This window comes from Bombus flavifrons, chromosome 3 (assembly GCF_040668555.2).
Source record: "Bombus flavifrons isolate JBK064 chromosome 3, iyBomFlav1_principal, whole genome shotgun sequence".
NCBI classification, from domain to species: domain Eukaryota; kingdom Metazoa; phylum Arthropoda; class Insecta; order Hymenoptera; family Apidae; genus Bombus; species Bombus flavifrons.
Window position 1 is genome coordinate 14761948 of NC_138444.1, and position 26061 is coordinate 14788008.

General features: G+C 41.4%; 1 protein-coding gene and 1 long non-coding RNA gene across 2 annotated transcripts in view; both read left to right on the forward strand.

The window, feature by feature from the left end:
- LOC138178114 (uncharacterized) overlaps positions 1-4481 on the forward strand; it is a 176795-nt gene extending 172314 nt beyond the window's left edge. The window contains exon 5 of the long non-coding RNA XR_011172600.1: positions 3661-4481. This is a non-coding gene — a long non-coding RNA (uncharacterized LOC138178114). The remainder of the gene's footprint in view (positions 1-3660) is intronic.
- A 643-nt stretch (positions 4482-5124) lies between these two features.
- The window catches only part of Myc (bHLH transcription factor Myc), a 38179-nt gene continuing 17242 nt past the window's right edge, over positions 5125-26061 (forward strand). Inside the window, exons 1-2 of the mRNA XM_069110526.1 lie at positions 5125-5754; positions 11493-12257. Coding sequence (XP_068966627.1) covers positions 11498-12257 — 760 coding nt within the window. The 5' untranslated portion in view covers positions 5125-5754; positions 11493-11497. The remainder of the gene's footprint in view (positions 5755-11492; positions 12258-26061) is intronic.

The window sequence follows — 26061 nt, forward strand, 5'->3', positions numbered from 1 at the left end:
TCGTATTGTGATACCTTTATGGTAGCGCAAAAAAAGTTTAAACATATTGTTGACAAAGTTGACCAGATTCTTAGAAATGTTATTATTAAACAGCTATATGGAAACAAAGATTTACGAAGATGAAGAAAGTAAGTATGTACGTTTTGTGTATACTTCTCGGCAAGAAATGAAAAAAAACGTTTCGGCTGTTTACACTGGGGATGAATGAAAAACATGGTCGAATGACAAATATCACGACGACAATTCCTGTTGCCCATAGTTTTTCTTAAAATATTTGAAGTTATTGTGGAGAGCATTCACTATAAACTGCCGTGCGAAATTCCACATTGATGTCCTGATAGTTTTCGAAACTCAAGGACGTTTGGAAACGACCTAACGGTTCATGTCATCTTTTATGCTAATTAGGGACTATCTTTGTTTGTCATTCCCTAGCAATTTGCTGAAAGCATTCTATTCAGTTTACCGTACAAAGTTACAAAAATATTAATCATTTGATACACGCTTTTTGTTTTTCAATTTCTCCAAGATATTTCACGTTTGTAGAAATTTAAGAATTATATAGGAATCATCAGACGTACTAAAAATTTGAGAAGATTATCAAAGGTACTAAATTATCGTAGAGAAATTTCTATCAAGACAATAGATAACCGATAGTAAATCCTAAACAAATTTCAGTCATCAAACTGTATTGACAAAGAAATAAAATCGAGCCAACAAGTGTTCTCGACACGAATTTGTTCGCGCAAACGAATTCGTAAGTCGATTTGACGCAAAAGTCAGATTTCTGCGAGATTAGCTGTTCATTGGTTCTGGAGGGCGGATGATTTCGCAACCTCTGAAACTGGATCGATTTTCAAAGTTATCGAATTTCACAGCGACTTTAGAGGCCGAATACTACGTTGCTTCCGTACGAACCAGTCGAGTGTGAACTGTCAAGGATGATCTGACTCTCTACCGCGTCCTTATTGACGGTTCCAGTCTAAACAAAGTGCTGCTTTAAGAACTACGTCTCGACCACGGAATTCGAAATACGAACCAACGTTTGACCACTTCGGCTACGCGTCAATATTTACAAATTTTCATCATCGCTATCGCGACATCGTATTTCGAACCGCTTCCTTTGTTTTTTCAAAACATCTACGAATATCATCCGAACAAAAGTGAGCTTTTACAGTGTTATATGATGAGAAAAAAGACTCGAGAATACGATCTGGCGAACGAATCGAGATAGAAATCTCTAAATTTGTTATCTAACTTCCAACTGCTTATCGGTCTTTGCTTTGGTTCCATTTTTTTCTTACCCAAGATCTCGTAACGAAACACAGATAGTATGCTTTTTTGCCCGGCAATAACTATATGCATAAATAACTCGCGTGAAATACGAGTAAGTTAAGCATCAATAAAGAAAACATTTTTCGACGTACTGAATTCCCTTCGATGCCTATAAAATTTAGTAGCAGAATCCGAGATATGGCATTGCTTTTCTTGCTTCGTTATTTTGGTATTCTTGTTTTTGATACAAAAATATTAATCAGTTTAGCTGTTGAAAATTATAATATCTAAGTAAACCTAACCCAACGACGCTTCAATAGAAAGAAAGTTGATCAATTATAAGACTGAAAAAGAACTGAAAAAGGTTATTGAATTCTACACAGAACAGTAAGGTAATACTTAACAACACGATGCTTAGGTAAAGTTTGTTAAAAGCACACATAATATATAGCTGGCTATATATATATATATATAATAACTATATATATATAGATAACTAGTGAAATTCTAAATAGAACATAACACACGAGGTTCTAGCATTAAAACTCAGAATAAAATAGAATGGAATCAAAATGGTGTTACTAGAACGTTATTATTAAAATAAATAGAAAGAATTTTCACAACCTACCGCAACTTACTCGAATAAGAGTTTGTACATATTTGATAGTGTTTACTCACGAGCTGCTCGAATCTGTTACTAAGGCGTCTATGCCGCAGCGCTCAATACTACGCGACGAGAAGTAGTCCGCAAAGCCGCTATTCCACGCCAAAAATCTCTCGAAGTACATCACGACAGACACTCAAACTTGTTGAGTAGCTTCGATTAACGTCGTGAACAACTACGATCGAGCTTTCTGCAAACAAAACGACGTAATTTCTGTAATATATGCAACATTATGGCAACGAGAATCGGGCGGGCGCGGCCCCCTATACGGAGTCGTTCAGTAGCGTCGCGCGCGATTCTGGCACCCAATCGATAGATTTGAATAGAGTGACTCGAATTTGAAAATTTTCAATCAAAATTTATCAAAATAGTATAAAAATGAATAACGTAGTCTATGCGATAGTATGAATATCGTAACATGTATGGATATAGTATTTGTTCATTTTCGTAATAAATAATTTCATGTATCAGATGTCACAGTATACGTAATACATATGTATTTAATTGCTACTTTAAATGTATAAAAATCGACGTGAATTTTGTTACAGTCCGATATTACATACAAACAGATTTTTATCAAGCTCGTATAACGTATATTTTGAGCCCAACTCTCAAGAGATTAGTTTGAATTAGAAGCCGCGAGTTGAGAAAAATGTTTACGGTATATTACTCCCGTATAAAGTCTTTTAGTAAATCGTTTTCAAAGAATACACAGAGTTTACCTATATTGATAGTCGAGTTCAGGGTTAAATAAGGTTCAACAAGTTGTTTTCATGAACTCTATGAATAATTACGATAAAGGGTGCGCGGATGCGATCAAATTAAAGTTTTAACACGTTTACGAATGGAGATTGTTATCCTTTTGTTATCCTTTGCTCGACTCACTTGCAGACGATAATGAAAACTTTGATAGAGAGGGAGATCTATAATCAATAATCTCGGTTCGTCGAAACCTGTCATAAATTTAACCCTTTACTGCTGAAGGTGATGTAACGTCAAGACACTATCAGCCGCCGGTTTCCGTGCTGCTTCGAATTGCACAACATTGTGTGTCAAGGGCTACAAACGTTAGAAGCAGCCTTCTCGGGCATGGCCAACGTGAAACTTCTCTTAAGTCTTAAGTTAATAAGTACCTCGAGAAGAAGATACGTTGCCACATGCTCGCTAATTACATTGTTCCTTAGGACAGAACTGAAAGAGAAAGCGGATTCCGTGAAATCAATAATAAATGCAAAAGAATTGAATTCTTTGAGACGAAAGATGTTCGAATTTATTCTCAGGTTTTTGTACTGAAATAACTTTATGCACATCTCTTCAAGTTTCAAGAAAAATTGCGACTCTTTCAATTATGCTTACTCTTACTGATATTGGTTCCATAAACGAATCTATTCTAGGTATACTTTATTTTAGATATTCTTTCAACTACTCGTTGAGTTGAAAGGAACAATAATTGTTAGATAACATAATATTATTTATAGTTTAACGTTTGCGAATACCGCATACATCGATTTCAGGTATTCGCGATTTTAGCCATTCTAGTTGCTTGATTTGAAGTAACTTGACTAACACGAACGAATCTCTAAGCGACAATGTTGACTTGGAATATTATCGAGTCAGTTTTTCCCCGTTATTTTTTCAATCAGTTCCTCGCTATTATGTAAGCCTGATTTAAAAACGAGGCAATCGCATCGTAACGCGTAATAACAGGAATATGATTGTTTCAGTTGCCTTGGAAACGAACGTGCCGAAAGGAAGTTGTTACGGGATTACGTATAAAAACCAGGAAGCGTGAATCTCTCAGATTTATTTACGAATTTGCCGATTGATATTTGACGATAAGGAAAAACCGCTTAAATTCCAGAAACGATAAGCAAGAAAAAGAGAAAGATCGTTTCTTGAACGAAAGGAGCGTTCGACGTTGGATTCGCCTAGAGCAGAGCGGTTGTTACGAAGAATAATAACTGTGGGAGAGTCGCCAATATAATATCTTTTATACTACACGACTGGTTGTAGTATTAAATCCGCACAGGTTCCGACAGGTTGCCAACCACAAGCTTACTCCACATGTGGCCTCCACATTTCTCCCATGACAAATTCATGCGAGATGGCGTACATCAAACCATAACATATTCTCTCAACTACACAGGTCGAGCAGCTGCGACGTGATACAAAAGAACGCTATACTACCTGTCTAACGTGAGCGTGGGGTAAACTGTGATCGGTATTCGAGTCGTCAGAAACAATGATCGCTCTATCTTGGAATCGACTGCAGATGGCTTCGTTTGTACAATGTGTCAATGAACTTGCGTGTATACGGGCTATAAATTTTAGTTAGCAAGTTACGAAGATATCGTTGATTATGCATATGCAAGTTAGTTAGCGCTGGAAGGATTGTAAATGCTTTGTATTCAACAAGTCAAAAATAGATGATTTATCGCGATTGTAAGTCATGACGAACAATACCAATTAATAAATATATCTCTCGGTTGTATATTTTCATAGAACGAAATTATACGGTAAAGTTATGTCTGATCTTACGGATATTATGTACAAGACATCCTATTTATAAAAAGTGGGGTATTTCGTTGCAATTTTGTATTCCTTCTTATAATAATTTTTATTCGAGGCTCGTTAAACATCTTCCAAATAATAAATCACGTATTTCTGTAAGATCCGATCTACAGTTCTAATCATTAATCCATGATTAGAAACAATGATTAGAGCTAAAAGGAAAACGTTGCAAAAACAAGCAAACGCGGAAAATTCTCTGAGTCATAAACGCATAAACAATTTATCGTTAATTGCTGGTTCGATACTGGAAAACCGGTAAAAAACAAAAAATTCTTTTTTTTTTTGTTCAACTTCATCACTTATCGTATCATGAAACATCAATTATAGCCGTGCGTACTCGATGATAAGGTAATTATTTACGAGTAGCAGTTAGTAGTATGTAGACAGATACTTGTATACGATTGGTCGTATATGATAGAATGGGAGCGCTTTGACTAGACTGTGTCCTTAAGTAGCAACGCGATTATCGAGCGATACGACACTAGGGGGCGAAATACTCGAACCAGAAGTATAGTATGCGTAGGGTGGTGGTAGAATGGGGCGCGACGATTGGTGGCACAGCCCTGACGCCGGGTCCCGTAGCGGTGGGCATGCCTGCGGAAGATGGAAGGCGCACGAGCCGAGTAGTTTAGTCGCCTTTAACCGGCCTTAAAGTGAAGATCGGATCGCCGCCGATTACCGTGCGCGTGCACAAGAAAGAGAGAGTTAGAGCCACCGGCTTACCGTACGGATCGCGCCGAGAATGAAATTCTTTCTTTGCTTGGTAAAATACAGCAGCAGCAGTTGTAGTAGCAGCAGTCTTTCGTTGTACAACAGTCTCGATAATACAAGAAAACGAGTGGAACGTTTACGGCCAAACGACAGTAGTACCAGTGGCTGCATCGTCTGAACGAATTTTTCTCGTCGATAAACACAACACTACCATTTTTCACGCGTTCCGTCTGCTACGGGCATAACGAAGGAAATCGACGCCGTTTTTTCTTTCATTCTTTTTCGTCCTTTTTGTTTACGTATAGTTTGTCGCTCAGTGCCGCGTAATAGTTCGGTTTCGCGAGGCTCATCCATCATTCGAGACCGGGCCAAACAGAATCTATAGACAACGCCATATAGAAGAAAAAGAGGCGGGACGCGCCTAAGTTTGTTTTATTGGTTTAGTTTCTAGCGCGAGACTCGAACTCGCGCCAAAGTGTGTTCCACAGTGGAGGATACTATCTCTCTTTTGGGTTACAACGATAGGTGGCCGACAGGTTAGTACAGTGCAACTTATACATTTTTTTCCATTTTCGTCTATCCTTTTCTTTTTTCATTCGCTCGATTTTAATGGCGAATTCGAAACGAATGACGTCCGTAATCGCGGTTAAAGCATGTATCGACAATAGACTTCGCGCTTGTGTGCATTTCTTTTCCCATTTTGACAGTTCCACGCGAACGCCGCCACTCGCGACCGGTTCGAGCTGGAATTTCAATGAGAAACGGGATCGTTCGCGTCTCAATCGTTCCCGAGACATATTAACGTTAATGTACTAGTAAATTTTATAGACAGATCCATCTCGTCAAGTGATACTTATAACGCATTAAAATTCTGCCAAATAGACCGGCGTGCTTTCGAAGATTCATCTATAGCCTTTTGACTCGAATCCATGGTTTCGCGTATAAATATCGATGAGATAACTTATTTCGCGAAAAGTGAAATTCCTCGAACACTTTGTAGTAAGTTAGGAATTTCTTCTTTGGCAACTAGCCGGTCTATTCGAATTTATACTGTCCCTTATAAATAGAATTAAATATATTCGATTCACCACGTCTATCGGGTATGATTTTTGGTTATTAGTAAGTTTACCGCCAAAATTTGTAGTGTTTGATTTTTCGCGCGTAATTTCCGATTTCGATAATTAATTTTAAATAACCGATGAATTTTGATCTATAAATACAAGAATAATCTTAAAATTTGGTATTTTCGATTTTTTTTCATATATATCGTCGTGATTTATTGAAATTCGGTTTTGGAATGTATATTTCAACGCATCATCTTTATTGTACGGAATTACTATTTTTATTGTTCGATAACTTTCTTAAATCTTTGTCGATATTTTATTTTTCATTCTTTGATACGTTTTTCAAGCGATCGACGAATTGATTTTTGATGTCTGATATTTCGATAACTGTTTTACTTCCAAATTCAAGTTTCCTGCGTTATTGAAAATAATTTCAAGATTTAACTATGACTTTCTTTGCGTGTATATTATTCTTGTTGGAATTTTGTTATATGTTTGACATTTCGGAAATCGTTTTACCATCGGCCATAGCCATACACGGGTTGTCGTTCATGTGACCAAATAACACGCGTCGCGTCTCATCGGGATCGATATACGTGAAAATATGTCAAGTGGAGATAGGCACGCTAACCGATATGTTGCACTTTCTGTTGCAACATTATGCAGTACGTCGATCTAGCCCGCGCTTTCGCGCGTCTCCTACGGTTTCACAAATTGGTGTAACTACGCTTCTGTATAGGAACTTTAGTAAGACAACGAATGGGAGGAGAGCGTCGTTTTTCATTTCGCTTTTGCCGATGTGTCCTGCGTCCTTTCGTCTCACGAAGAAAGCCACCGTTAATTAGAGTGCGGTAGGAAAGCTGTCAGCTCGTTACACGCTCGAACGATAATGTTCGACGGAAGTTAGCGAGACACACGCAACACATGCACACGGCGCTACCTATATCTAAAGCTGTTGCCCGTGGACCGGTTTGTCTGTTTCTCTCAGCGCGTGTAGGCAGAAAAGTTCGATCCATCGATCGACGCTCTCGTGGCCATGGAATGTGCTTTAATACACTTACAAGTATGATCGTACGTGTGGTACGTACATGTATATATAGATTTTCGAAAGTCCTGTCTAAACGAAAGCGGTCAGCCGGTGTCTTTATCGGGTCGGTAAATAATTTCTTTCTCTTTTTTCCTCTTTCCCTCGCTCCCGCCTTTGTCGATATTCAATTTACCATCATGCACACGAATGTAGTAAACTTCGAAATCGTGTCTCTCTTTTACGAGCATATGCATATAGTGTGACATTAGCCTGTCGTGTATCGTGAAATTGAGTTTTTAAAGCTGATGAAGTGTCGCCACGCAATTTTCGTGAAAGTGTTATCCATTACCAACGAGATCGCGATACACGTGATCGTGTCTGTTACGTAACCGGGGAGAAAGAAGACTTATCGATTGGTAACAAGGTTCGGTAGAAACACGACGAGCGTTCGGTGAAATTCGCACCAGATATTATTACCGACGTTTCTTCCCAAAACACTTAGCGCGAGCTCTGTTGCCCCTGTCTGTTTATTATTCGACGAGAAACACTTTTTTCCCGCGTGTTTGGTCGACGCTTCGAGAACGGTTTCACGAAAGTTTATCTCGTTTCTTTCCTACTCTCCTTCCCCCCCTCCACCGTTTTTCTCTCTCACGACGAGAGTAAACGCGAGGTATACACTGATGCTTTCTTTCGCTTCCAAGGCCGTTCTAGGAAGGTGATTTCCCCTATCGACCGTCTTTTGTTCGATTCAGAGGTAAAGCAGGGGCAAGTAGGAACGGATAATGTGTCTTTGTTTTTCAACGGTGTGCGTTTTTCACGGGTGACCGAGTCATAAAGGCCACGGTTTTTCTTTCTGTCTCTCTCCTTCTTTCACCTCTGTCGCCTTTCTGTCCCTTTCACTTTTTTTCATTCTTGTTGCTTATTTTTCTGGCCCTCATGCCAGTTTTCGATAAGAATCTCACGTAAAACGTGAAACAGACTCATTTACCATCAAACGTCTTTGTCGGGGAACGCTTGTCAAAATATTAACACCGATATGTAGTTTAGTTTTTTGGCGAAATCGTTCTCGAACCTTGTTTGTTCTTCGCGTAAATACCGCGCGGGATTGTCTTTCTTGTCGATCGAAAAGAAACAGATGTGTATACCAGTTTTGGCGCGCGTATATTTTTTTGCGTTTTAATTCCACTGCTTTACTATCGTTACAATGTTTGGTCACATGGTACGAGATTGTAAGGAGATACGTAGTCGGGTTGTAAAATTTTGAGTAAAGACACAATTCAATTCCTTAAATATATTCCCAATGACAAATAACTGTATGGTAATAAATCTATCGTTTAACTCTTTAATTGCTTAACACTTTGACTGCGAATGTATCCTGTAGGTCTTGTGTTTTTTTTTTCGTACAAAAAATGATAAAAATCTGTTCATTTTTATTTTTTTAAAAATTCCAAAATTGTCCAAACAAATGCTAAATACTTGAAAACACCCACAGCACTTGAAGATGTTAAATAGAATCTATATTTCCTAATGTGCGAAATTTTTAATGATTTCCCAACGATATCTATTTATATTTTTCTCATTCATTGTTTCCTTTAAGCGCACTTTGTCTCAATAATTTTGTTTTTTTCAATGATACATGCAACGGCGTGTATGCGCATGTTTATCGCGAAAGTGACAGTTTCCGCAATAATCTGCGTTACGCAACGATTAATTGGCTCGCGGAGGGTGGTCGGCGCGGGAACGAAAAAGATAACCGGCGACCGCACACGCGCTTTCGGTTGTCACCGTCGAGGTGGGCCTAATCGAGCGAATGTAATGTTTGAGTTAGGCCGCCGACAATAAAAAGCAGAGCTTCTCTTCTGGTGTTGTAGATCCGCGAAACCGATACAGCCGACGAATTTCGTTGTAAGTCTCATGAGTCACTCGAGCCGCCCATATCGAGTCATTCCATTTGACTTTTCGATGCATCTCCATCCGAGCTCCCTCCACCTCCATCTTGTGTGTTCTTCTTTCTCGATGAACGTTCCCAACGATCACATTGGCTACGAGTGATCGCCAAGATCGAATCTCGTTGCCAGTGTGTCAATGTGCAACGTGTTAACGTATGCAAAGCGATGCGTCATCCCGCTAAAGAATTGGATTTTCCTCTTATCGTAGATGCGGCACGGTTATTCCTAAGTATATATCACTGATGTCCACTACTGTCCTCTTTGCATTCAGATGGTTATTTCGGAATACATAGTTGAACCGTAGACTTAGACAATCTGTTCTTTGCTTATGCGAGATTACACGAGATTCTAAGGATCTCACTGCAACACCTGGTGGACAGAACGTACTGTGAACCGTTGTCGGTTTGCCGTTCGGTGCAGAGAAAGATGCGTAACGGTTCTCTCACGCAAGGAGGGAAAAAGTTGCGTTCTCTAGGGATGTTTCGTGAGGCGGGCCGTGATTTATTCGAAGGCACCTCGTCCGAGCGAATTCGATTCGTACCGGTTCCTTTTTATTTTCTGTTCCCATGTACAGAGGCTTATCGACCTCTGTAAGTGTTTTGCACCAAGAACCAAGTATCAGAAGTGTGAAGATATTTTACGTGAATTGTTTATTCCCAGTAAATTTATCTAAGTTGATTTTATTATTGTAACGAACAATTTATAAGTTACAAATTACGATCATCACATTAGCCGTATCGTTTATCGGAGGAAGCAGAATAGCATTTCTCATTTGGTATTATAATTTTCAATAGGCTCGCAAGCAGAAAATCGTAAAGAATGTGTCACGTGTCACTGATTTATGACCTTAGTTACTTATCGATAAATAGCGTAAATAACGTATCTGTGAATGTAGGAGACATAAATATGTGTATAAATGCATGTATTTTTTCCCTAGTATAGTCGAAGATAGTCTTTTGTTAACTTATAGAGATTCATATAAGAATACATAGTATAGAAAATACCTGAAACGAACAATAGACCTGAGTCAATGTAAGGGACAACATGTCTATGGTGATGGCAAAAATGCAGGAGTTTTTAATTCCGTTAGAAATTTTTGTCGTTTTCAGCCTTTGATTACAAGAAATCTTTCCTCTAATAAACAAACAAAGTTGTAGTTATAGACATTCTGCATTTTCTGTTTCGTTAATCCTCGATATTTTATCCCATGTTTAACTGGCGCTTTTTATCAAGACGCAGCAAAAAAGCGTGCAAAGTGGATATGTCGGCAACGAAGGACGTCTATTTTTATTGCGTACACGCGAGCCAGTTCCGACCTCTGTTCGTATTTTCATAGCATTAACTGTACATATTCGTTTCGCTGATTTCTGTGATAATGCGTTGATGTTACGACACGCGGCTCAGTACCGAACAGTGCTGTACGGTAATGCAACATGCTGTAACTGTAAAGGAACCGGGCTGCTTTCTATGGATGATCGATTAGATAATCGACAAGTTTCATTTCCAATTGAAATTTATACAGATAGTGATAACACATAAAAGAACTTTTGATTTTCTCTCTTAGAATGCCTTCCTTATTTTCCCTCTTAAAATTAACAGTGATTGGGGTTAGGTCTTCTTTTGTCGTATGTACTTTGTCATTGGGTATTCCACTATCTGTATAACATGCATAATGCGAAAAACGCTGAAAGTTAAAATTCGGAAGGAAAATATTTAACCCTTACAGTGCTATGGATGCATATATGCGTCTGGCGAAAGCTATCGGTGTGGACTAAGGACGCATATATGCGTTTGTCAATTTTTCCGAACACCTACGCAGAAGTAATACTATTACGTTTGTGTGAGATAAATAATGAATAATAAATAAGTAATACTAAAAAATAACGCTCTTGAATCATTTAATCTCGTTCAAAAGAATTACTATAACTTATTACGATTTGCGCTTTGAATAGTCAATCAACAGAGTTCAGTCTAGCGAAAAAGTACTCTGTCCACAGCGACCGTCAGCACTGACCACGCGTCGTCCGTACGGACCGCATAGGCCGCGAGTATTCTTTTTTAACTTTCAGCGTTTCGCATTGTGCATGTTATTCAGATAGTAGTGTAATACCCAATGACAAAGTTTTTATCAATTTTATCAAAGGCTTGAACATAAAACGATTTAATTTCCTGCGAGGATTTAACCGAAATGATTGTTTGACTGTTTTGATGAATGGTATGGTTGATTCCTCTAGGCGAAATGCCGGTGCCGGTTTGGGACTGCTCTGACCTGGGCCTGTTAGGCGAGCCCCTGGACACTGCGACAGTGGTGTCCGACGACATATGGAAGAAGTTCGATCTTCCGGACTTCCTCTCTATAGATCACAGAGCGGACGTCTACACAGAAACGTGTTACGAGCGCACCTTCGACGATGGCATGTTGTCGGATCCACAGTACGACAAGACCTGCCTGTCTCGAGAGATACGTCATCACGACTGTATGTGGGCAGGGTTATGCATCAGTAAAGAACACAACAGAACGTTGCCTGCGAAGAAGGAGTCGCTAATACAGAAAAAGGTGCCGGCTGGTCGAAGCGTTTTGATATCACGAGCAAATACCGCTTTTATAGGGACTTCGTTGGCAGTCAATCAGCAACAGGCCCAGCAACTGTGCCGTGCAAGAAATCTGGAGAGCGATGGCGAATCCACTAGGCCGGAAACACCACAAAGCTCCAGCTCCGATACAGAAACAGAGGACGAAGGTCCGTTCTTTAGACACGACCAGATCAACATACACGAGAAATTATCCGAGTGTATATCAGTACCAGCTACCAAAACTGTACGAGTAAGCCAGAATAAGCGAAAGAGCGGTCGACGTGGCAGAAGGAAAGAGCAGGATCAGTGTCAAGTGCATAGAGAGACGAATATCAGGAATACTCTCAGCGACCATTGCTATCACTTGAATCAATCGTTCAGCAAGAATTTAGAACACCTTGGAGTGCAGACACCTTCCGATTCCGGTGAGTCACGATTCTGTTTTCCTTCTTCACGTTGTTCTTTAAGATATTGTTTTGTATTTCCGTTGTCCGTCGCGTTATCATACTCATATCTCTGACTATATATATTATATTATTATATTATATTATTGTATATAATATATTATATAAGTATATAGATACTATACATATAATAAAAGAAATAAGTAAAATACTATATATATGTACGTTTTCATAATTATAGGAAATGAGTAAGGAAGAAGTTGACCAATTTTCATTTCATTTTTTGCTCGTTGAATAGTTTAACCTATGCGTTGCGACATTGACTTCACTCCACGTGTCGTTTATACTTCTTCGTTTCTTTTTAATCACCATTTTTCCAAGTCTAGTTGAAATGAAATAATTACACTTAAAAAGAATACGTTCATTAAATTTTCATATTCCCTCTAATATAAATATTCCAGATTTTTCATTTTTCTTATAGAATATTATATATTTTATCTTTGGTTAATAACTGAACATGTTATCTAGTTTCGTAATTGCTAACAAAATAGCATGGTTAATTAGCGTGAAGGTTAACCAGACTATAATTCACAGGAAATATTAACATCGTTTCATTTTCATATGTCAATATGTATGCGGTTTGCCGTGAAATTTAAGTAGCAGAAATATACCTCTTGTTCTGGGTCGGGATACGTTTTATCTGATGCATCCGCCAAAGGATCAACCAGTTTATTCATCTGGTTCTTTTGTACCCTCCTAAACGGAGGCAGCAAGGTCGGACTAAGAATCCTCTTAATCGAGTGCAATTGAAGGCACGGCGCTCCGCACCCGGGAGAGAGTGCAGTTCGCCGAATTCGGGTACCCGCATGAGTATGCTAATCACGCGTTTGGTTATTCGTCATTCGTCGCGGCAGTACCGTGAATGCGACACAATCGAGAAAAGAAACTCGTTTCGGGCGAGTTCGGAGGTCGTTACGCTAACGTCCTCGGCTCGACAAAACGACGTTCTTTCTTCGTGGCTCTATTCTTTGGTAGGGAACGGAAAAAGCGAAAAAAGGACGGAAAGAGATAGAGAAAGAAACCCGTGAGAATTTTGTGTTTGCTACACACGCTTGCCTTTCGAAAACCTGAACGCACGTGGGTCGCACGACGTCCTGTTTCGTGTTTGTGCAAACAATTTGATCCGCGTTAGTGTGCAGGATGGAGGACGAATTTTTCGCCATTTCTTGTTTTATTTCTCTTTTCATTTTCATTTACCGCGCAGGTTCCAAGGACAAAGAGGAGGCGCGCGCCTTTTGTCGTTACCGCGGCGTGAACAATTTTCACATCTCGCAGGTAATCTTGCCGAACAGAGACGTTTTTGTTCCGTAAGGGTGTGATTTTTCAGCCATCCACGCGTGTCACCGTTTCATACAATGTATGAAGCGGTTCAACAGTCGATAGAGATATACAGAGTGGAGAAGGCCCTCCTTTCACGTGCCCGCGATCTCGTTGTCGGCATATACGTTCCTATATACGTTACCGACCCTCTTGTATATTTTACAACGGTATCTTAGATGCTCTAGCACCGTCTGCCTTCAGGACGAGATATTCCGCTCGTTTTAGTTTAATAGCGGCGAAGGTTATGCATCAGTATATACACTCGCGACGGAACATAAGTATAATTTAATTGCTGTATACGCAACGTTCATTTGCTTTCAATGACGAGGATGATTGCTATCGGTGAAGAAGGGAGTCGATGTTTATCTCGTTGCGTCAGTATCATTGGAAAATCTTTTACAGTAAATATAAGATAAGGATGATTTTTTCTTTTAAGTAGCAATAAATAGGTAGAGTAAGAAAAAGGCGAAAAATATTTTAATGTGTTCGATATTTGACAAATGAAATATTAACGAGGGGTCTGTCCATTATACAGTGTATTAATGTAATCGCATCAGCTGATAATAGTTCACTACATATGTAATCTAAATAAAAAGATCGTATTCGGCTGTTGGTTAAATATGTACTTGGCTAAAATATTAACATATTAAATACACATATAGCTCATTTTTGGACCCAGATAATTTCACAAAGAAACGTAATTCTCTAGGTTTTCAAACATTAATTACTTTTGCTGATTTACCTGGACACATTATGCCAATTTCGTGCATGTGATGTTTGCATACGACATTCAATATTTGCATTAAAATACACTTGTACGTTTACAACATTCGTAGATACTAGTAGATATTTAGTACTCGTTCCAAACAGTGAACATTATTTCTATCCGTGTCGGTAACTTCACGCATATTTAAGCGCACGAGCACACTTGCTTGTCTCGTGCCACATATAACGTAGAAAATTAGAATATCTAAGTCAGGAACATCAGAAGAAGCAGACGTCTGTTTATGTACGATGAATAGTATAGTTTAGGCCAATGTGTATTACATTTTACAGAAAAAGAGGCTTATTGAATTGCAATAAACTGCTAAAAAGAATACAATTATGTTACAAGAGGACAAAGTTACTACAGAAATATTCAGGGTGGAGCTCGAGTTTCTTAAACTGATTCATTCAATATGGAACGATGTACATTAGGTTGTTATTTATTACGATTGCAGGTCTGACCTCCTATCTATATGTAATATACACAAGTACGTAAGTCATTTGAAAAGTTCTCGGAACAGAATGGTAAAACAGTATCATCTACAATCTATTTTTAGTTAATTGTCAATAGCTTTTTCAACTCTTTCTTCTAACAAACATTTCATACACAGAGTTCGCTTCAGACTCTGTAACATGGAAATTCGTTTATATTTGCATCTCGAATTATATGCACTTTATTTTTAAACCTCCAGATATTTAGAGGAAACATATTTTTCTCGGTTTTTTTTAAATTCTACGACAATATAACTCTTTCAGTCTTAAGACGCGCTTGGAGTCAGCACTGCGCAGACGGGTACGCAACGACGATACCGGTGTGCGCGCGCAGAAATATGCAGGCGCGTCGCACGAATTTCTCCAGTGGTCATTTGGGTTGTTCGGTCTGGCAGCTCGCGATTAGGTTAACCAGCGGTCGGTTTTCAGGGCTCGTCATGTATAGCTAGCTTCCTCGTAGCCCAGTGGAGACGTCGTTCCATGTCTGCTTGATCTAACTATAGCTATAACGATTCCGGGAGAGAGTAAGAGAGACAGTCCTCGGAAGAGAAGCAGAGAGGGGAGCTGTGCACAGTTTGGCGCGACTCACATAATTCGCTCGGACTGTGCACAGTGCCGTCTCTTCGACCTAGGGGAATGGTGTTGTTTGCCACCTGAAAATATGTTGCACCACATGGTGACATCTTAACGTCGTTTTATAGATACCGAGAATGCACGCACACGAAGATAGCCGATGTTATTCAGACGCTGCAGTTGCGCATGTGTGCGGGGTTCGTATGATAGGAGAACATGACGAGGAAAGAGTCGCGCAATGACCGCGTCGCTCTGCCTGCACACGCGTGTATACCGGTTGCAGTTGCGTGCACGTGTGCGGCGTTACTTAACGCGCGCGCACGTGACCCGACGCTTAGCCGGTGCGCACGGCCTTTCCTTCCGATTACTCGTCAAATCGAACCTCGGTGCACTGGGCCGTGTAGTTACGTCGTTGCCCTCTAATTCTTCTGCGTCATGCTTGCGACGCGCTCGGTACAATGTGACATTTCGAGCACGCTCACGAATAGCTGTCTTAACCTTCGTGTTCCTGCCAGCATCTCGCGGTCTTCGTTTTGGCTGATTATTGAATGTTGTCGGATGTGATCGAGCAACGAATCTTGTAACATATCCTTGCGCATATTTCATATAACGAAGTACTTATATTCTTTGTATAAAGTTTCTCATATACTTGCATAAAAACCTTTTTACAGGATATATATTTAACACAGGCAAAAAGCTCTGAAAGGAAAAAGGGGAACACGATTGAGATCAAAGCTCAGCCAATCTATCTTATTCTTTTCTTTTTAGAATTTTATTTAGTATTTACTTCAAGCTATGCGCGTCTACTATTCAAAATACGTATCCAGTAAATATTTTTTACGTTTTATCGCAGAAAGCAGCAAGCTAATCGATTTGGTGCGATACGTGTTGCGTTTACTCGTGACACATTAGCGATTGTATACATGATTCGACGAAAAATCGATGGAACCCGGAGACCGAATAATTGTCTGTAACGTTTGATCGGTGTAGTTGAATTTTCTGAGTGGGTGAGGAATGGGAGAACGCGCTGGCTGTAAAACGGTGAGAGAATTCTTGAGCGTAGTACGTCGACCGCGCAGCCGACCTCTTATAAAAGCTATCCGCCGTTTCCTGATCGGTCTCTTAATGGATCAAGAAGACGGCACCGTGTGACCGGACACCATCGCAGTTTCGGCCTTCGTGTTATCGCGTCACCGTTCGTAATTGGTAATTGCCAGGGCCACGACTTGCAAATGGCTACTTTTGACCGCGGTCAGACAGGTCAGTGAAACAACGAGAAATCGGTGCACAGGGACGAACAACGGCGTAACCTCGTTAAATGTATTAATGATTACTTAATGTTGTTTCATTCGGAACACGTTAACGAGCATCAGTTTTTGTTTGATCGATGGAATAAGAGAGAAAAAGATAAGATAGCAGGAATAGAGAAATTAATGTATGGATAACATTAGTCGATTCACGAAAAGTTCTAATATCGATGAGACATTTCAATTCAAAGAGCATATATATATATATATATATATATATATGCACAATCAGCTCTCACTCTTACGTAATTTGTGATTATGAGATCTGGCCTCGTTTCTGGTGAGAAAGCACCCGTTCTTGATATCTGGCAAGACCTCTGTACCGTTGCCCTCTCGTGTAATCTGATTTGTTCGAGAGTCCACGGGATGATTTTTTTACCGTCCATTTTCCCCGTTTGCGTCGATATGAGGCAATGTCTCGATAACGGACCAAACTTTTTTCTCTTCCTCTTTGGATTGCTTCTACTTACAGACTCTAGATAGTACGAAGGTTTTATCATCCTGTTCGGTCGATAATTCAATCTTCTCGATAATCGAGGAGAAAATTCCACCTCGGAAAAAATAAACAGTGTTACATACGATTCTATTCGATCGTGGAACACGGAGCTTTAAATTGAACAATTCCCTGCAAGAGATAAGGTAAAGTCAGGGTTGCTGCACCGGAGAGGCATGACGGCGAACGCATGCGCATCTTTTTCATGCGAGCAATGCACCGCGAACTAGGGGGCTGCGCCACGCTGCGTGACGTCTGCGGTACCTGACCGGTCATTTACTGCCGACCAGCTTACGTCAAGTATTACCTTCTCTGCTCAATATACCAAAGTCATCCAATCACCTCAAACTTCTACTTTTTCCGTTTATTTTGTTAAAACATAAATTTCAAAAATAATTCAGAGTGATAAAGAAAATTTTAACGAGCACGCTTGATAAGGAAAAGAACGTAATTTTCAAGCGTTATCGCGTTGCATTTTACCTGCTGCGTTCACGGATGCGCGAGCATGTGTGCAGGTGCACACTCGGTTGAAGCAGGATCGTCGGAGCATGCGCAGTTAATCGCGCGGGAACTCGAAGGTCACGCGGTACCAAGTGACGTCAATCGATAGCCGGCCGGCCGGTCGGTCGCTGCTTGCGGTCAAGCGTGGGACCCCGCCGCGGCGGTTTAAATGGTCGCCGGAATGCGGTTAAGCCTTTTTGCCATTCGCGCCGTAGTCGCGTTCGCCGCGGCGAGGGATACTACAGTGGCGTGTTACGCGGGCACCGTGCCCCCTTGGCATCTCTGTTTTCACTTCAATATCTTTGAAATATTTTCAACTTTGTACAATTACATTTCATATAATGATAACGATGATAACGATACGTAATACGTGTGTTATCGTATCATAGGAATACAAGGATACAGATAAGCTCTATTATTTTAAAACTGTAATGCTAACGCTGATTGGTTAGGTTTTTTCGTGATGCAAAAAATAGTCATTTCGAATGGAAGGTCGAATAGAACGATGATTATCGCATTTTTTAGAATGTTTCAAGTTAGATCTTGTTGTCGAAGGTTCTGTCGGAAAGACTAATGTGAGAATCTTTTTTATTATCTATTATCACAGTTACTTATCTGCTATGTATTCAAAATTCAGTTTCGTTATCTCTTACATGAATAATCAGAAACGATTGAAAGATTTTCGCTATTCGTATGCTTTAAATCTAATCTATATCCCGATTAGAAGATTTGGTTTTAGTAGGTACTACCAAGAAATAGCGCTAATCGAGAAATCCATACCGAGGAATTTTCTTCCACTTGCCCCGGCGTTAGCGGGAATTTCGCATCATAAAGTATCGCATTGAAAATATCAATATTTGCATAATACATACGTAGGATAGTTTAGTCTAGTTGTAATTTCCTCGTCAAAGTCGAAGAAAGACCGACGATTTCCATGCACGTGTGTTATCCACGTGACAGCAATAAGGAACTTATACATTGTACTCTATTTTTGCCCGGTAGCACGTTTCACTCTTTGATCGAACGACGTTTATCTGTATTCGTGTGTGTATACGTGTGTTACGTGTAGCGCCAATTGCAGCTGCCTAGCGCCATTAATTACGTAAACCCCGGTAAGTACCGCGTAAACTTGGACGTCGCGGAGGATAGGAGGAAAGGGATTCTCGTTACGGAAAGAATGATCATTGAATTCTACGAAGTTGTTTCTATTTTCTGAATCTCGGTGGTTTATGGTTTAACAGATTAATCATCCCGGTGAAAAATCAATTTTCTCAACGGAACACACGGTTAACTGATTCTTGGAAACTAGTGCCGCCTCAACGTCGAGGCATGTATTTTAGCGCGGAAACGCGTCGTGCTTAGAAATCGTTAGACTGGTCTGTCAGGCCTATTAAGAATCTTCATCGACTCTGTAATATCACGGCGCACGAAGGTCGTGCCAAGTCCTACTTTTATGCGCCGCAAACGTTGGAAAGTAAAATACGCGGTTGCAATATTTCTCTTTCCGTCCGTCGATGACAAGTTGAATTCGTAATTGATTCGAGTCATAGGAGTTTTTCTATAATCGTTAATATTCAACGGAATATCAGATGCCAAGAAATTTTTTGTGCAAACACGGTACCACATATTCGTCGTTAAGTATTATGAAAATCAGTATCTGCTGATCTATATATTATAACTTAATGGTAATATCGATAAATACATAACGCAGGAAACTACATTTTTTTTAAGGATCTGTATACTTTTGAACATATTGCCTGTGCGACAAAATGATCATCATGCTGATTGCAGGTTAAATTTCTGTACTATATTTCAGACAAAAATGAAAAAGTTTTCATTCCGTTTAAATATAGAAGGAGAGTTTTGAAAGATCTGGATATTCCGTGTATGACGAAGTTTTTCTAATTCGAGGCGCGAGATGCATCGAGTATCGTTAACCTGGTGTGTCTTTCCCCTTTGTAGAATGGGTTACCGGGTTCTCAGTACCGATCCTCTCGAGTTTCTTCATTGTAACGAGGTGTCAGGGTATATTGGTACGATCCTGCGATCCCCGGGACACATTCAACGAAGACGCCGGTTCGTCTTACGTCTGGACCTTCCTTTTTCGTGGTATTCGCACGCAACCCCGCCTAGCTTCTCCTTTACCACCGACCAGGACTTCATTCCGTTGCTCATGCAAATTCTCCAGTTGAAGGTTCCAGGAAAATCGCGCGGCATGCTGGAACGCGAGCGGAGAACGGGTCGCGCTCATAAAAATGTACGCATTGTCGTCGGTATCGTCACCTCCAATGTGCTCGCCCGATTCTGGAATTCAGTGGGTGCAGCGTGCATGCACTTTAGATAGACGCACATATACGCGATAAGCCATAGCCTAAGTTTCGATTTCAGCGAATCGGCGAAAGCAACGTTCGAAGAAAGTCGATGGCGCGCAGCCACCACGAAATTCGCGGTATCATTTTCACTTTGATCATTTTCCTTCACGGTTTGAATCGGTTTGTGCCAGTTACGAACGGCTGGTCCGCTACAAAAGGAAATAAACGTCGTGTTCGATATAGTAAGAGCATTGATTTGATATCGAGAGCTGTTCAACACGTTTTATCTATCTCGCGCCGATTTTAGCCGCGTAACGAAACGAAAGTGGAAATACGGCGCCCGACCGCCCTGATTTACTATTATTAAAATAAGTCTCTCTATCTCGTTCTCTCTCTCTCTCTCTGACACACACACACACACACACACACATTCCCCCTTCTGACTGACGTGGGTACTGCATTCTGATAATACTGAAATGTGGTTTCACCGAGAGCGCGTAACGGTCCTTGCGGTTATTGCAAAACAATTCAGCCTGGCGGTATCGGTTTTATACGCAGGTGGGTTTGGCATCTCTCGAAGGTATTAGTTAATATTCTACATAAGTATAAGCTGTAAGCAATTATTTTCCCGCTCTCTTTCTCTTTTTCCTCGTTAAGACGTTTCATCGTGTTACCCCCACCGTGAATATTCGCAGTGGTGGTTGGTTACTCTCGGTTCTTTCACCAAGGTATCTATAATTATGCCTTTCCCTCGGGAGAGCAAGTGGGTGCCTATTTTTGTGCAGGAACTCCTCAGACGTTGTACGTATAAGTGCATCTCCGGCTGTGACGTAATTCATTCATTCATTCATTCATTAAGTTCGGCCGCGTGGGAGAGGCTGCTGCTCTGATAAGTATCGTAGTAAAAACGTTAGGTCACTCTTAGGACTTTTAGTTTTATCGCTTCTAATTTTCATTCCGCGTTCTTAAAATCGATATTCCGTTTCTTGCCTGATATAAAACTTGAATTTTACTCCCCTTTATATGCCAAATTTGTAGAAGAATTGAAGTTCAATATATAAGTTTACACATAGAATTTTTGTTACTAATGCAATTTATTGATTAGTCTGTATACATTTGGAGTCGAAATTCGAAACATTTATTCCTCTTTGAATTTTAATTTCATAGAAGAATTTCGTTGTACTGAATTTTTGTAATTGATATTAATTACTGGTCATTTTATACCGTTTCCGATACAAGAGAAAGAAATACACATTAATAACCGATCATTTTTCTTCTGTATCAAATGTCTGGTCGACGAACCAGGATGCCTGTACCACCTCTGTAACAAGAATTAGGAGGTTGGTCGCCGAAATGTCAGACAAGTAAAACTTGATTCGGGAATGCCGACTGGCATCAGCGGCGGCCAGAGAACCTTTTTCTTTTTGCCATTTTTTTCTCCCTCCTTCTCCGTAATACACTCCATACCACAATTCCCCTCTCTACAATACAAAAATAGCAAATTATCAATTTTAATTTCCGTCGGGAGTTTTATCAAACGTACATTCTGATAACGAACCATTCAATTTTTTCATGGATAAGAACCTGCATAGAAAATGATCGAAGTTTTTACCCGATTCTGCAAGAAAAATAAAAAGACAGGAGAAAGAAAAACCTCGTAGGAGTAAATATCGCGTTGGCCAATTAAAAATTCGAAATTGATTAGATCGTAAGTAAGAGAGGACGTAACGAAAGGAGAGAGAGAATGTTGGCGGTTCGCAAGTTCTCTCTCACGTTCCTCCCGCGCACCCACTCCCCGATACGGCACTCCTTCCTCTTTACTCGATCGCAACGGCATGGCATGGCGGCAGCACGGCGGTTGTCCTCTTCTTATTGCATTTCTCGTTCTTCCGAGGCGGCATGCCAGACTCGCTCCTCTCTCCCTCTCTTTCTCTTCTGTTCTCTCGACTCGATCGAATGAGAAACAGAGAAGAATATGTATAGCCAAAGACAGTCTTCTAGAGTGAACAGAGGATGGAAAGAGAGGAGGAGTGGAATTGAAGAGGGGAGAAAAGAAAGGGAAGAGAAAGGAAAGAAAAGGTGGAAAGAAGGAGACAGACGTAAGAACGGCGAGTAACTGGCAATTTCTGTGAGTCAATCGAGCAAGGAAAAAGACGATGGAGGAGAGATGTCTTTCCCCACGTCTGTATTCCATAGATACAAAAGTGGTATCGATGACGATGCGTCAGTAGCGCGGAAGTCGTCGTCAACGTTCGTCTAGCGCGATATATGTGACGGTTCACGCGAACGTCGATGACGCGATGTGCATCCCGTTTCGTGGGCGGATCTCGTCTCGTGGGCAGAGCTTAATGGTGTCTGGTCACCGGGTCGTTTCCTGGCTACTATCCCCCAGATACGTCTGCCGTATTTCGTATCTCGCGTAGGTTGTTATCCATGGTAGTATCTCGCGGCATGCTTTCCAAGTGCATCCGTGTACTCACGCGAATACACGGGGCGGATACACAGTGGAGCCCGGAGACTCCTCGTAATTGGACTTGGCCGTCGGATAGTAACGCGTTATGGTCTGTGATTTTTTTGAACGAGCTTTACCTGTTCGCTATGTACTTCGCTACCTTCCTCCGGTTACTCTTGCTCCGATTCGAACAAAGTAGAACAGAAAATGCCAGCGGGTCTTTATGAATTTGCCGATAGCGAAGTAAATTGGCAGATGTGTGTGGGTGGTGGCTCGTCGTGTTGGGTCGTTAATGTTACCTTTAAATCAAAGGGGTTGTCTAAGTTGGTATTTAGAGTAGAGAGTTGTTAGTCGGAAGAATTTAACGAGCTCGCTCGCGAGGCAATTAGAAAATTCGTCTCGGAGGTATGTCTCGGCGCCGTTGGCTGGCGAACATCGTGTGTATCGTCGTGCACAAGGAGAAAATCCATGGATCGTTCGGCTTCTTGCACGCAACGCGCCGATTTCTGTGTCCCCCGCGAACCGTTTCTCGCGTGGAACGCGATGCCGCCGCGGTGTTCCGTGACTTTCGAGCCGTCGACCGGTACCTGGTGAGAGAGAAAGAAGGCATTTTGCACGTCGTGCGCGCGCGCGCGCCCACTTTCGTAACTGGAGTGGATGAGTCGCCTGGTAGTACGAGGCATTAGCCGCGAGCGCGCCAGAGACTTGGGCACGACGAGATTTATGGCTTCGCCTCGTATACGGATGTGTACATCGAGTGACCAGGAAGAGAAACGTGCCGTCACGTTCGCATATGTGGCTCCGCTTAAAGGGATTGTCATCTCGGGATAGTTCGAATCGTGGGATTCGTTTTTGGGGACAGAATTCCACGAAAAGTAATTTCATGCCGTGCTCGTCACCGAATGCTTTTTGCTTTGATATCGCTGGAATTCAGTCTGCCCAAGGTTAGAGAACGATCGAGCAAAATCGTCCAACTGGCATAGGAAAAGAAAATGATAGAAGAAGTCGCTTGTCGAATTTGTTTTACATATTTAAATGTCGATACAACGTTCGGGTGTAATCTGTGCACGTTTTAAATGGTCTTTGCTGTTATCATCTTGTCCGTCGAAGCTCTCGTTGAAAATGTTACGCGATTTCGAAAAAGTTAATGATCCATAAATGACGAATTAGCGCAACACTCTGCTCAGAGTTCGCACGGGTCACTATGGATGCAGAGCGCTCGTATAGATTTCTAGCGGAGTTCACATAGATTTCTCTTATCTGACGGCTATCTGTTGTGCGAAGTAACGGGTCATCGGACATTGGGAGACCTACATATCGTGTGACGGGTCTGCGAAACTCGAGCGCGAAACTCTGCGATCTTTTTCTATACGAGTTAGTGTCAATGGGAGTTGCGAATCGGTATTTGACTGCTGTACAGACTGAATCGCGTGCCACGTAATATACGCTGAGTTGACTCTCTAGCTACAGTACCGATGGTACGTTATCTGCTTACTTTCCCCTTGGACTATAGGCTGTAATGGAATTTTCACGCCCTTCTCGCTGCATACGGACAGATTAGCAAGCGCGTTTATGCGCGTGTATCTCGAAAGAGCGCATGCTCTCCTCCGCATTGTGCTATAATTTTTTCAATTCTAGCTCGTCGGCGATAGCGATCGTTGCCTCGCGTAACGGAACCACCTAACGCCGAGCCTGGCTAAATTCCATAATTTATATACAGACTTCTCGCGAGTCCAGTTCGCGAGCCTCCCGGACACTTGTCTCAGTTATCTGCGAACGGGATCAAAGAAATTTATATACGGTACGTTCACTTCCAAAGCGAGCGTGCCGCACGCGTGTTACACGCAGGGTTACCGCGTTCTGCGCATTGTGTTTTCTCCCGGGCGAGAGGTGTACCTCTCGCTGCCTCCCCTCGGAAAATATTCGGCCAGCCAGACGGGTGTGCCGCGCCCTGTGCGAAACATACAAATCAAAACGCGTAATCAGCCAAAAGGGATTTGTCGGGGAAAAATTGCGGGACTTTCATCCGGATACCACCCGACGTTGGAGGGTGTGCGGAGCAGAAAGATAGGAAAATAAAGAGACGAGAGAGACAGCTTTATACAGTTCAGCTTAAAGAAGAGAAAGAAGAGAAAGGAAATTCATCCCTTCTCTTGGTTTTTTGAAGCTCGCTCCGCAGGCAGACAGCCGAAGCGACCGTTCGATATCACGAAAACCTCTCCCCTCTCTTCGTGTCTCTCTTGTCTCGCGGTCGCCTATCCCAACGAGAGAGGAGAGCCGATCGATTCGCGTCGACGTACTACTATGGCCTGCTTACACGGAGAGCACTGACCCCCAAGGTCGCTCTTACACGGCTGCACGTGCTGCCGCGAATTGACGTTACCACCCTTTCCCTCTTCCGTCTCCCGCCAATCTCCCCTTTCCCCCGGCGAACATCGCAACGTGGTCGACTCGCGGTTCACACCGTACACCGTCATCGCTACCCCTCCCCTCTTTTTCACGGAGCAAAATTGCTCCTCAAAGTTTCCTCTCGTCGCAGCGTCACGTCGCGTCGCGCCTCTTTCTGGGCCGCCGACCTCTTCCGCAGCCTCCTCGCGCGCGCCCTCTTTTGCAGACGCGGCCATGCGTTGTCACATACGTGTACACTGTACACGTAGTACGTACGTTCCTCGCTATGTCGTGTTTCTTCCATTCTTGTCCTCGTCTCTTTTGCGCGCGATTTACGCCTCTTCCTGACTCGGTTTCTGCTTCTGCTAATTTTGGACGAGTTTCAGTCCAAGCCGAGTGGGATAGGTTGGGAGAGGATGACGACGTTCTCTTTGACGTTCGTGATTCCGTTTGTAGTCATGTTTGGTAGGTGTATTGGGTGTGTGGATGTTTGCAAGAATCTCGGGGATTAATTGTTTTAGGTAATTTGGTTAATTTGCTTTGGGTTGAATAGACGATGATGTGTGAAGAATTTTCAATGTTGATTTGTTAATTTTCTTAACCCTTTAGAGTGCTATGAATGCGTATATGCGTCTGGCATAAGCTTTCGGTGTGGACTAAGGACGCATATATGCGTTTGTCAATTTTTCCGGACACCTACGCAGAACTTCCAATCGAAAACGCTAAGATCCCTAATAGATGCACCTTGGTATGTTACCAACCAAACAATACATCGCGACCTCAAGATACCCACAGTCAAAGAGGAAATAGCAAAATATAGCGACAGATATAGCAAAAGAGTCAACAAACACCGAAACCCCCTATTCACGGAACTACTTGATACGACGGACCAGATCCGCAGGCTGAAGAGAAACTACCCGCTAGACCTAAACACTAGATTTAATTAGATATTTATACTAAATAATATTTATTTATCTATTAGGTAATATTTACCTACTTATAAAAATCACCTATAAATTATACTTATCTATAATAAGTATTAACTAATATAAATAATTAGCCATGTCACTGCGCCACGCCAGAAAAATTACTGAAAATTCTCAATACGAGAATTGATTGCAAATTTCAATAAATAAAAAAAGAAACTTACGCAGAAGTAATA